We start from the raw sequence: 13,324 nt of genomic DNA on the forward strand, positions 1-13,324 counted from the left end.
GAAGAATGAAGGGACTGTGCCTACAGGACAGAAGAAAATCATCTGGGTGTTTACAAGATGACATGGGGCAATGGAAGGTGAAGTTGAGTGCAAGGACTGGTCTAAATGCTAGAATTCCAAGGGAAAAGCCATTATCTCTCAAGCCAAGGTGGAAAAGATTAAACTGGGCTAAAACCCATGGTAACTGGACAGCGGAACAATGGGACAGTGTTATTTGGAGCGATGAGACCCCAATCTCCTTGCTTGGTAGTGAGGGCATGAAATACGCGAGGAGGAGAATCGGAGAAGATTTACATCCTACTTGCATTACATCGACCGTGAAACACCCAGATAGTGTGATGATCTGGGGTTGTAGGACAGCAAAAGATGGGGGCAGAATTTGTGTCATTAATGGGAACGTCAATGCCCCCAAATACATAAATCAAATACTTGAGCCTGAATGTGAAATCCTATTCCACTGCTGGAATGGCCTGGGAATAGCCCAAGCGAAATGAGGGGATGAGGGACCAACTCCCTTTTTTTTTAGAATAATATTTATTCAGGTTTTAAAACATTACAAAAAAAACAACAACAGAAAACACAATCCAAAAAACCCCAAGACATTTCCAAGAAAAAATGCAAAAATAAAAAAGCAAAAACCCCCAAAAACAGATAAAAAGGAAAATATAATAATTAGAAAATACATACAATCAAAACAGAAAAAAACAAGTTAAACCTTTACATAATTTTCTTTCTATGACTTATTTCCTTGACCTCCTCACATCTCCCCTCTTTGTTTTCTAGTTCAAATAGATATTTCAGCAAATCCTTCATCTTTATTTTTATCCTAATAATTTATCTTAATATACTGTAATTTTCCATTCTCTCTTTCATCAACTAGCCATCAAGTTCAAGTTAGTTTTATTGCGGCAAAAGCCAGCGACACAGAACACCACAAGATCAAACAAAAGGAAATCAACAACAACATCAAAAAAAAAAATTACACAAGGGAACTTCGTAGTGTGCCATTCAACAAAAGAGATTTACGCTTCCTGATTGCTAAAGTGCAAAATTTGGCCACCTCATATGATATTGAGCTTGAGGAATCTTCCAGAAGGTATTTTCTTAGAATTTCGGGGGAGGATTTCAAATAATGTTGTAGGAGTATAAATTTTGATAAAAGCGGCAGAATAAGTTGAACTCGTTCTTCACTATAGAATTCGCAAAATAGAAGGATGTGAGTGACAGATTCTACCTTACAGATAGGTAGCCGTGTTGGTCTGCCATGGTCAAAACAAAATAAAAAAATTCCTTCCAGTAGCACCTTAAAGACCAACTGAGTTAGTTCTAGGTATGAGCTTTCGTGTGCATGCACACTTCTTCAGATACACTGAAACAGAAGTCACCGGACCTTTCTATATAGTGAGAAGGTGGGGAGGGGTATTACTCAGAAGGGTGGTGGGAATGGGTGATTGGCAGATAGCTGCGATGAGCCTGTTGACGACTCTTAACGACTGCAATAGGTCTAACAGGAAAAAGCAAGGGGTGAGAAGGTGAAAAATGGCTTTGTCATGTATAATGAGATAAGAATCCAATGTCTTTGTTCAAACCAGGTCTCTCCATAGTTTTAAGTTTGGTGATAAGTTGCAATTCAGCAGCTTCTCTTTCCAGTCTATTTCTGAAATTCCTTTGTAATAGAACAGCTACTTTGAGATCTTGTATAGAATGTCCTGGGAGATTGAAGTGTTCTCCTACTGGTTTTTCTGTCTTGTGGTTCCTGATGTCGGATTTATGTCCGTTTATTCTTTGGCGTAAGGTCTGGCCTGTTTGTCCAATATAGAGAGCTGAAGGACACTGTTGGCATTTTATGGCATACACAATGTTAGACGATGAGCAATTAAATAGTCCCGAGATGGTATGTGTGATGTTGTTGGGGCCAGTAATGGTGTTGTCCGGGTGTATGTGGCAGCAAAGTTGGCATCTGGGTTTATTGCAGGCTCTGGTGCCAGTGTCCGTGTTAAGTCTGGTTATAGTATTATTGTGGGTTAGGAGTTGTTTAAGATTGGGGGGCTGTCTGGAGGCAATGAAAGGTCTTCCTCCCAGAGCTTGAGAAAGAGAACTGTCATTGTCCAGGAGAGGTTGTAGATCTCTGATGATGCGTTGTACTGTTTTAACTTGGGAGCTGTATGTGATGACTAGAGGTGTTCTGTTATTTTCTTTTTTGGGTCTTTTTTGGGGTTTTTTTTTGGATGTGGAATCTCTGTATACCAACATCCCACACAACGATGGTTTACAAGCTATAAGGAATACCATTTCAGATAAAACCACAGCGGACTTTGCTACCAAACTCTGCCAATTTGTCCTTACCCACAACAACTTCAAATTCGGTGATGACCTGTTCCTTCAGATCAGCGGCACAGCAATGGGCACCCGCATGGCCCCACAGTATGCCAACATCTTCATGGCGGATTTAGAACAACGTTTCCTAAACTCCTACCCACTCAAACCTCTCTTGTACCTGCGATACATTGATGATATTTTTACCATCTGGACACATGGTCAACAGACCCTGGACACCTTCCACCAGAAATTCAATGATTTTCACCCCACTATCAACCTAACAATGAATCAATCTATGCAAGAAATACATTTTTTGGACACTACTATAAAAATACAGGATGGGCGCATAGACACCACCTTATACCGTAAATCAACTGACCGACAAACATATCTACATGCCTCTAGCTACCATCCCAAACATACCAAACAGTCCATTGTATATAGCCAGGCACTACGTTACAGCTGCATCTGCTCCAATTCTACAGACAGAGACTCTCACCTAAGAGATCTACAGCAAACCTTTTTAGAACTAAAATACCCAGCAGATGAAGTTAGACAACAGATCAACAGAGCCAGACTGATACCCAGAGAGAACTTGCTGCAAGACAGACCCAAAAAAGAAAATAACAGAACACCTCTAGTCATCACATACAGCTCCCAAGTTAAAACAGTACAACGCATCATCAGAGATCTACAACCTCTCCTGGACAATGACAGTTCTCTTTCTCAAGCTCTGGGAGGAAGACCTTTCATTGCCTCCAGACAGCCCCCCAATCTTAAACAACTCCTAACCCACAATAATACTATAACCAGACTTAACACGGACACTGGCACCAGAGCCTGCAATAAACCCAGATGCCAACTTTGCTGCCACATACACCCGGACAACACCATTACTGGCCCCAACAACATCACACATACCATCTCGGGACTATTTAATTGCTCATCGTCTAACATTGTGTATGCCATAAAATGCCAACAGTGTCCTTCAGCTCTCTATATTGGACAAACAGGCCAGACCTTACGCCAAAGAATAAACGGACATAAATCCGACATCAGGAACCACAAGACAGAAAAACCAGTAGGAGAACACTTCAATCTCCCAGGACATTCTATACAAGATCTCAAAGTAGCTGTTCTATTACAAAGGAATTTCAGAAATAGACTGGAAAGAGAAGCTGCTGAATTGCAACTTATCACCAAACTTAAAACTATGGAGAGACCTGGTTTGAACAAAGACATTGGATTCTTATCTCATTATACATGACAAAGCCATTTTTCACCTTCTCACCCCTTGCTTTTTCCTGTTAGACCTATTGCAGTCGTTAAGAGTCGTCAACAGGCTCATCGCAGCTATCTGCCAATCACCCATTCCCACCACCCTTCTGAGTAATACCCCTCCCCACCTTCTCACTATATAGAAAGGTCCGGTGACTTCTGTTTCAGTGTATCTGAAGAAGTGTGCATGCACACGAAAGCTCATACCTAGAACTAACTCAGTTGGTCTTTAAGGTGCTACTGGAAGGAATTTTTTTAGATTCTACCTTATTAGACATACAGGGGCAGAGACGCGCATGCATTGGTACCCGCGTAAATTTGCCGTACAGCACTGCTGAGGGCATTGTCTCAAAGCGGGCTCTGAGAAAGCCCATCTATAAGCTTCCTTAGTGATGTTAGTTAAGTAAGGGGCAGCTGCAAAATTAGGCCAAGCTTTTAAACATCTATACGTCTCCGGGAGTAGGGCGTCTTCTTGTTGTAATTCGACATCGTAAAGTCTCTGAGTGATAATTACTTTTGCCTTGTTCAGAGTTCCAGTAAGAAGATTTTCAGGGTTTAGGCCAATTTGTTTGATCTTGTTAGTTATTTGCATAAGCCAAGGAGGATAGGGAACTGCGGCCAGGAAGTAAGGTAACAGTCCCTTAGGATTGTAATGGATTTTCAGCCAGAGGGATATTGCTTGCTCCCAGACTTTTAATTCCACTCTGGTCAGTCCTGCCTCTTGCCTTAAGACTGCATTAGGTGTACACTTTGGGGTAGCAAATAATGATCTTAAGAATTTTGATTGTACTGTTTCAAGGGTCTTAAGGTTGGTAGAAGGGCTAATTTGAGAGCCATACAGGAGTTGGGCTAAAGATTTTGCCTGAAAAACTTTTAGGGCCATCGGGAGGAAGCCAGCACCTTTCCTTCTGAATAATCTAAGGATGGCATTTGCACTTCTTCCTGCTGATATAGCTGATGTGGTCAGGTGTGTTGACAATTTGGCATTATAAGAGAAAGTAATGCCTAAGTATTGGAAGATCTTAGTCTTTTCAATGCCGTTTCCCTTTACGCTCCAATTATCTTTCCTGAAGGAGCGGTTAAAATGTACAATTTTGGTTTTGGCAAAGTTAATTGTTAACAGCTCAGTGTTACATTGGTCACTAAACTTTCCTAAGGCACGTTTCAGACCCACTTTGGTTTGAGAGAGAAGAACAGCGTCATCCGCATACATTAAAACTGGTACTTTTCTGCCGTTAGAGAACACGGGGGGATGGGTTTCGATTTCACGGCAACATGTGACCAGGGAGTTAACATAGATGTTAAATAAAAATGGGGCTAATAGACATCCTTGTCTAACTCCTCTTTGGACTGGGATTTCTCTAGAGAGTCTTCCGTCCTGTGCGAGTCTTATCTGGAGGGTATTGTTCTCATGAAGCTTAATCATCAGAAGTAATAGCCTTCTGTTAATACCCATATTGGCCAATTTGGCCCAGAGCCTACCCCTGGATACAGAATCAAATGCTGCCTTTAGGTCCACAAAGGCCACATACAATGACTTTTTCCAATGTTTCACATACTTATAAACAAAATAATCTAACACTAAGCAGTGATCAATGGTGGAACGTCCAGATGTAAATCCTGCTTGTTCAATTTCTAGCAAATCATTATGGTCTAACCATTCACACAATTTTAGGCATAGGTGTTTTGTATAAAGTTTGCAGATCACATTCAGAAGACTAATTGGTCTATAATTAGATGGATCAGAGGGGTTGCCCTTTTTAAATATAGGAACAATTATAGCCAGTCCCCAATCTTTAGGGATTTCAGTTGTCTTATCTATATATGAAAATAGATTTGCAAGAACCGGGGCCCACCAGTTTATTTGCGCTTTCAGAAGTTCAGCAACAATGAAATCACTTCCTGGGGCTTTGCCAGATTTCATTTGTAGAATTAACAAAGTGATTTCAGTTTCAGATGTTGGGGGCCATGGTGTATCATTATCTAAAGAGATGTTAAGCAGTGCAGGAGGCCAATGTTCCCTAAACAGCACTTTATAGTGCTCTTCCCATGAGTTTGCAGGGATTATTGTGCCCTCGTTAGGAGCTTTGGTTTGACTGGAGATAATTTTCCAGAAGTTGGTATTGTCTTTTTCTATTGATGCCAGATGAGAGAGTCTGCGGTTCTTTTTTTGGTTTTTAGTAACTCTTTGTAGTTCTTTTTTTTAAGTTGTAACTCTAATTTAGTAGTAGGGTTAGGATTTTGCTGGAAGACCTTAAAGCATTCCCTGAGTATAAGTTTTGCCTGGATGCATTCGCGGTCAAACCATTTTTTGTTGGTAGGGAACTCATTGTGGCTAGATCTCCTGAGTCTTGACAATAACGGTTGGAGTTTTCGGATTAATGTATTATAATGGTCAATTGGGGAGGTCTCTTCAATATCGTTGGAGGTCAGATCAGCCCAGAGGAGTTGACCTTCCACTGATTGTGTCCAAATGCTAAAGTTGTTATTAACATAAGGGGACCATTTAATTCTGGATCTGCCTATTTGTTGTAAAACATTAGGATCAGGTGTCTGTGGGGCGAGCCACATCTGGAGGGTTCCCAAAATTCAGTCCTTTTAAGATTTAGGGGTAGATGGTCACTTTTGGTTCTTATATCTACAGTAAATTCAATATGTTAATCAAAGAGTTCTTGGGAGACAAGAATGTAGTCAATAACAGAATGCCTTAAGCCTGACCAATAAGTAAATTGGCCAGGGCAGTCTCCCGAGGAGAGGCCGTTTAAAATAACAAGGTTTAATCTAAGTGCCAATAGAAAAAGACATGTACCAGCAAAATTGGTAACTGGGTCAAGTAAATGACGCCTGAATAGGGGCCAATGTTCATCATTAGCATTTAGGGGACCCATTCCATTTTCGTTGATTAGCTGTTCGTCTGAATGGCCTAACCTTGCATTAAAGTCCCCACCAATAATTAAGGAGGCAGAGGGAAACTTATTTGAGACAAGGAGAATGCAGTCTTCCAGTTCGTTCCAGATGTTTTTAAGATCAGTTTGTTTCATAAGTGGGTGAATATAAACATTGATGCATATGATCTTAAAGTGGGTAGAGAATATTTTAACAGCCAAAATCCATTTTTTATCGATTTTCAATTGGGTAGGGGAGGTTCCTAGGTCTGTCGATACGAAGGTGCTCAGACCTCCTCAATTAGCCATCCACTTTTACTTTATTTAACCTTATTTGTCATTAAAACTGATATATTTAAACCTATTCTCTTAAGACATTTCCCCTAGGGTCATAAAAATTCCATTCCACGATTTCTCCATCTCTCATTAAAAGCAATTTTAAAAAAAATTCTCAATATATACACTTTAAATTCCCAATTTTTTTTCACCTTCTCCCCTCCCCGGTCTCGGCCCCTGCCAACAGTTCCATCGGCTTACAACAGTCCATCAACCTGGAGATCTCAAATCCGAGGCTCTTAAGTCTTTTTCATCTCCCATCTGCCGATCTTCTTGATAATCTTTAATATTAAGAACCAGTTCTCAACCCAACGATGGTCATATTCCTTCTTATCAAGTCTGCCATTTCCATAATTAAAGATAGGGCCCATAAAATATTCCGAATCTTGTTTCACACTTCTTCCGAATCCAAAGGCCCCAGAAACTTCGGTCCCCTCCTGGCTCAAATTCATATCCCAAAAGTGATTTGATCCCCACATAGGGTGATCTCTCCACTTTTCATTTTCCAAATCAAGCCAAGCTCCCATCTCCAAAAACTGGCTTCTCCTAATTACAGTCATGTAAGGCCTCAACTTGTAATCCTCCAATTGTCTCTGTAGGGTTAAAGCTCCCCCTTGCATCACTTTAACAACCACTTTCTCCTTCTCTGGTTCTTCAATTTGTTCAATTGAGAAAGATTCTTGTGTCAGATTCTTGTCGACTTCTTTACTAATGCCTACTTTTGTTCCCAAAATATCAACGCTAGTAGCCATGGCATCTATCTGTTCATGCAGCTTTCCCAACAGATAAAATGTCCTGTTCAATACAAGCGTAACTTCTTTCTCCACCGACATCCTTGAAATGTCCAAGGTCAAAGCTCATTTCTCAGAGTTTTTATCTTTAGGCTAATTTCCCAGTTGCATTCTTGTGACAATGTCCCAAAACTCCCTCTAGAGGAAAGCAGTCTATCAATCCTTCCAGCACAGTCCCAAAAGTCTCAAAAGTAAATTAATAACAATTCCAGTTACCTTTCCTTCTTTTTAAACGCAGAAACGGACAATGGAAACAAAGTCTTTCTTTGTATCTTAACAGCTAGCTGTCAAATTTGACAGCTGTCAAACCTGTCTATTCACCGTCGATGGGCTCCTCGTGGACCTCTCCCGGGTTTGGAGACGTGACGCTTCAGTTCCTAAATTTTACCTTCTCCAGCAGGCTTCCCCTGCTTCCAAAGGGAGTGTAAGTAATAGTTTCAATCAGTGAAGTTTTAATCCTTTATGTAGAACTTTCCAAGACCTTAGTTAACAAACTCTTTGCTTCAGTCTATTTACAGAAGGGGGAAGGTGGACTTCCTGTTTAGACCTTCCCCCGTTCCTTGCCAAATTAAATTGTTTTAAAAACCTAATTTCCCGTTCTACTCACGGATTGTTATTTGAAATCCAATTGTCCACAAGAAAAAAGTCAGCGCTCTCCGGCAACGGCTGTGCGGCTTCACTCCGTAAAAATAGTGGTCGATTCAAAACACCGCGCCGCTCACCCCACGTCGTTTCGAAGCCCCATAAAAGGGGTTTCCCTGCGGGTAGGGGGGGCGCTCCTGGTGTCAGCCGAATCCCATGTTCCCAGGCTTCCTCTGCCTGGGATTTTTGAAGGGTCTCCGCCTTCGCCGCGGCGGCAAGACCCGATTTTCGCGGAGCAGGTTCCTCTAAGTCAGAGGAGCTCCGCCATTGCCGATGGCGCTAACCCGGAAGTCTCCAACTCCCTTCTCTTGCCATTGCCTTCCGTTAAGAGTTTGGGTGTAATCCTTGACGCCTCCCTTTCCATGGAGGCGCAGGTTACAACAACAGGCCTAGGCGACATTTTCCCACCGTCGCCGCATCAAGCAGTTGCTCCCTTACCTTTCCCGCCCTGACCTGGCCACAGTGATCCATGCGATGGTCACCTCCAGGCTTGACTACTGTAATTCGCTCTACACGGGGCTGCCCTTGAAGATGTCCCAGAAACTCCAGCGGGTGCAGAATGCTGCAGCGAGGCTCCTCACGGGGTCTCTGCCGTGGGAGCATATTCACCCAGTGCTTTTCAAGCTGCACTGGCTCCCGGTGGAGTACAGGGTCAGACTTAAGGTGCTGCTTTTGACCTTTCAAGCCCTTCACGGCCTAGGACCCTCTCAACTCTGGCTCCAGCCTGGTGGAACGCTCTGTCTCATGAGACCAGGGCCCTGCAGGATCTGATTTCTTTCCACAGGGCCTGTAAGACAGAGCTGATCCACCTGGCCTTTGGCTTAGAATCAGTTTGATTCCCTTCCCCTCTTTCTTTTTCCTTTCTCCTCCCATGAAGAGGCTGCATCCTAATGTTTTAATGTTGTATCTTAATCTTTTAAATTGTATTTTAATCAACTTGTTTTTATTACTGGTTGTTAGCCACCCTGAGCCCAGTCTTGGCTGCAGAGGCCAGGGTATAAAAAATTTATTATTATTATTATTAATAATAATAATAATTCCATCTTGGTTTTACATTATCACAACTGCAGAACTAAAAAACTTGCTTCACTCCATGGGAAGGTGTTGTAAGGCCGGAATTAAAGCTAAAGGTTACCAAAGTCAGTATTAATTGACATGGAGAGAATTTCTGTATATCTCCCTTTTTCTATGTGTTTCACATTTCTTTTTTATGACTGCTGTTCTAATAAATACTCCTTCATAAAAGTTATTGCATTGCATTCTTCATCAAATTATCTTTCCTATGGTATCACTCCGAAAAAAGTGGTGCTATGAGCCATCAAACCTCAGAAACACACTTTTTAAAAAGTTTCCACGATTTTAGCCACTAGCTGTTCATTTAAAGTTAATGTATTTTTTATATGGGATCAGATGGTTATTATTAATGTTTCATGTGTATGTATGTGTTGGAAGCCACCCAGAGTGGCTGGGGCAACCCAGTCAGATGGGCAGGGGATAAATAAAAATTATTACTATTATTATCACTGCAACTACTACCTGAGATTCAATAAGCCTGGCTCTTCTCTGGGACGGATTTTGTTTGGCCCAGTCATGGCATCGCCTCCATCGCCAATGTGAGGTGTCTCTTTGGTCAACCCAATAAAACAAAAACAGAAAACCTGACAGAAGCTACTTATCTTTCCAAACAACTCTGAAGCTGACATTTAAGATGCCTGGGCAGTTCAGACCAGCCGAATCGTGGTATAAAAAGGCAGAACTGGAGGAAGATGGTTCTCAGAAAAAACTGCAATTTGCTGTTCAAGGTTTATTGTGGGGGTGTTAGGTTCCCAGGTGTTGTAGGGGGCGCTGCTGAGCTCTGTGAAAATATATGAGGTTTGTCAAATAGAGGTATTTTTTGATATTCCAGGCAGATAGGACAATCCCACAGGGAGCCTTACCAAGAGAGGCCACGATCCCCCGATTCTCCTCCATGACGTCCTTATGCAGAGCTCTCTGGTCAGGATCCAGCAACGCCCATTCCTCGTCCGTGAAACGAATAGAGACGTCTTCAAAGCACACTGGACCCTAAAAGAAAAAGGGAAATGTCCTCCTCTGAGACAGCAGAAATATGATCTGCTACACAATGATATGTTGTTTACTTCCTCTTAATTGCTGCGTTATTTTTATATATATATATATTTTAAATTTTAACTAATAAATTATAAAATGTACCACAAAACTTATCCCTTATACAATCTTTTTGGACTTCCATCAGCACCTCTGATGATCCACCATTTTATCCATTTCTTATGCATTTCTTAACTTTATATTGCCTTTACATCTTGTCAGGGGCTCAGGAGCAGAGGCACAGGGAAGAGAGGAAATGGAGAGCGAAGGGGAAGAATCTGAGGGCAGCGTAGGGGAGTATGACAGTGGCACGAGAGATTCCATGAGCTTCTCCAGCAATTCAGAAGATTCCCAGAGGGGGGCGCCGATGGCCAGGGCAAGGGGGGTCCCAGGGGGGACGCACCAGAAGCAAGGGGCCAGCGGGGACTCCTAAAGCAGCAGCAGGAGATCAGGACCAGCTACCCCACCAGAGCGTGGTTTGGGGAAAGAGTCCCATGTATCAGGGCCAGCGTCTCCTCCAGCAGGGAGAGAAGATGAGTCAGGGCTTACCACGCCTCTATCGGAGAGTGAGGGAACGGAGGGGAAGTCAGGTCCAGCTAGCCTCCCCGAAGGGGGAAGCAGTGACAGGAGCAGTGTGACGGTCAGGAGAAAGGTTGCCGGCTGGGCACGCACGCCAAGTTCAAATGTACAGGTGCGCGGGACAGCAGAAAACCCGGATTGGGAACCAGGTCCTAAAGCCCGGCGGAGGCAGGGGGAAGACTCAGGGGACTCAGCGTCAGAAGAGTCTAGAAAGGGCCAGACCCCAGCGGACAGGCGGACCCAGAGGAGGAAAGAGCAAAGGAAGAGGTGGAGCAAGGCTAGAGTCTTAAACTGGTGTCTGGGGGGAGGAGATTCAGACGGAGCTTCAGCAGTCTAGAGTTTGAGACGTAGAGCTGCGAGCTGCGGCTTTGAAATCGAAACTGAACTTCAATAAAGACTTTTGTATATAACAACGAACTGGCGTTGGTCCTTTGTGAGCTGGGACCTCGGGCAGCTCTGACACATCTCTTAACAAATCATCCTTTTTCCATACTTCTAATAATACTCCTCACAAAACTTCTTGCAACCCTACAAATGTCGTCTGTTCTTCACAATTACTTTTCAGTTTACTCCAGTCTTCCGGGAATTTCTGGTCTCGCCGGTTTTGAATCCTTCCTCTTAGTTTATCTAATTCTGCTGCGTTATTTCAGTAGGATTGCTTTGCTGCACATTTTAATTATGGGTAGCTATTTTAACGCTTTAATTCAATTCTTTTATTCTGCTTTTAATTACGGGTATTTGTCTTTGTGCAAATAGGTGGTTCTCCAGCTTTTGTTTTCCACGTTATTCTGCCTACGCAAGCATCCCAGTTTCCCCGATGGAAGGATCCACTTTCTCCTCTCCTCGTGAGTTGTTCTGAGGAGGTTCCCTTCCAATGCCCTAGAGCCAAATTCCAGGGGTTCAAGGGGGCATGGAGAGGGGGAGGAGTGGGGGGCAGGCTATATTTCGCAGCAGATGTGGCTGGCTAGGTGAATCCTGGCCTCTATTTGTTCTCGTCTGTCCACAGCTTAGAAGCCTATTTTAGCATTTAGTGATGAATATAGAAATGTGGTGTGGTGTGGTGGAGTCTCCTTCTTTGGAGGTCTTGAAGCAGAGGCTTGACAACCATATGTCAGGAGTGCTCTGATGGTGTTGGCAGGGTGTTGGACTCGATGGCCCTTGTGGTCTCTTCCAACTCTATGATTCTATGATTCTATTCTATGATTCTATGAAATACAAGAAGCCTAGTTTGGATGGCCATCTGTCTTGGAGGATCTAGCTGAGACTCCTGCAATGCAGGGCGTGGGACGTGATGGCCTTTGGGGTCCCTTTCAACTCTAGGATCCCATAAAAACTGCAACTACAGATGAATCCTACTGGCGACATTCAGAAGGCTGGTGTCACAGAGTTATCTGGGCAGGAAATCCCACAGTTCACAGCTGGAGTTAACTCTTTATCAGCAAGAACACGATGTTCACAGACTTGGCTGAGCTTCGGGCCTAATGAGAAGAGCAGCTCATTCCCTGAGGGGCTGTCAGTTTGCACTGTCAATCAATCAATGGACTAGTTAGTTGCCTAGGTAGAAGTTTCTTTAGTGTGGAGGTATATGAAAAGTGAGATTATATAGTGCAAAGTTTGAAAAGAGTGAAGACCCCGGCTCCCCACAACTTTCTAAGTCCCCCCCCCCCGGGGTTTCTAGCATAGGATTGAACAGTGCGCCAGTGTGCAGCCTGCCTTTGCTCCTCCAATGTCAGACATTTCCTGGCTCTGAGAGACAAGCAGGGGGGGGGGCTTCTGGCAGAAGCAGAGGGAGCCCCCGGTGGCTCCTCCTTCTCCTGACTCACCTCTTCCTCTCGACCTCCCTCTGCCCACTTGCCTCCTTCCTCTTCTGCCTCTGATTCTGCACTGCATTCAGCCCAGAGTCTCCCAGCTCACTAAGCGCTGTTGCCCCTTCAGCTTCTGACACCTCCTCTTCCCAGGCTTCTCCCTCTTCTCCCTCTGACTGCTCATCCTTCTTCCACCTCCACTTCTTGGGCTCTGAGCCCTCTTCCCTTCCTGGTTCCCCGGCTGCTTCCTCCCACCATTCCTCTGTGCCCAACCAGTCCATGACATTGCTCCATCCCTCGGCCTCTGTCCCAACCAGGCAGCTTCCCCTGACCTGATCTGGTTCCGCAGCCACTGCTTCCCTTCTGCCCCCATGAAAAGGCGGATCAGGAGGTTTTGCCGGCATCATTCTGTCTCCTGAAAGAGAAAAACGGTAATCAGGATGCCAGGAGTGCCTGCTTCTCTCACAGGTGAAACAGGGCATCTCTAACTACAGATGGGCCTTTGAGAAAGCCTTACCTGCTGAGTGCAGTTAGACGTTTGTGCCCATTTCATGTTAGTTGTGCAAAACTACTTTCCCCTTCC

The 13,324-nt window shown here is 43.7% G+C and overlaps 1 protein-coding gene and 1 long non-coding RNA gene across 2 annotated transcripts in view; one reads left to right on the forward strand and one right to left on the reverse strand.

The window, feature by feature from the left end:
- Positions 1-11,392, forward strand: part of LOC309341366 — a 52,045-nt gene extending 40,653 nt beyond the window's left edge. The window contains exon 3 of the long non-coding RNA XR_014156269.1: positions 10,846-11,392. This is a non-coding gene — a long non-coding RNA (uncharacterized lncRNA). The remainder of the gene's footprint in view (positions 1-10,845) is intronic.
- The window catches only part of LOC309340935 (uncharacterized protein), a 157,465-nt gene that overhangs the window by 122,774 nt on the left and 21,367 nt on the right, over positions 1-13,324 (reverse strand). Inside the window, exons 4-5 of the mRNA XM_081860200.1 lie at positions 13,074-13,156; positions 10,189-10,315 (exon numbers count right to left, since the gene is read on the reverse strand). Of these exons, the coding sequence (XP_081716326.1) occupies positions 10,189-10,315; positions 13,074-13,156 (210 nt within the window). The remainder of the gene's footprint in view (positions 1-10,188; positions 10,316-13,073; positions 13,157-13,324) is intronic.

This window comes from Podarcis erhardii, assembly GCF_964252035.2.
Source record: "Podarcis erhardii genome assembly, chromosome: 4".
Lineage (NCBI taxonomy): Eukaryota > Metazoa > Chordata > Lepidosauria > Squamata > Lacertidae > Podarcis > Podarcis erhardii.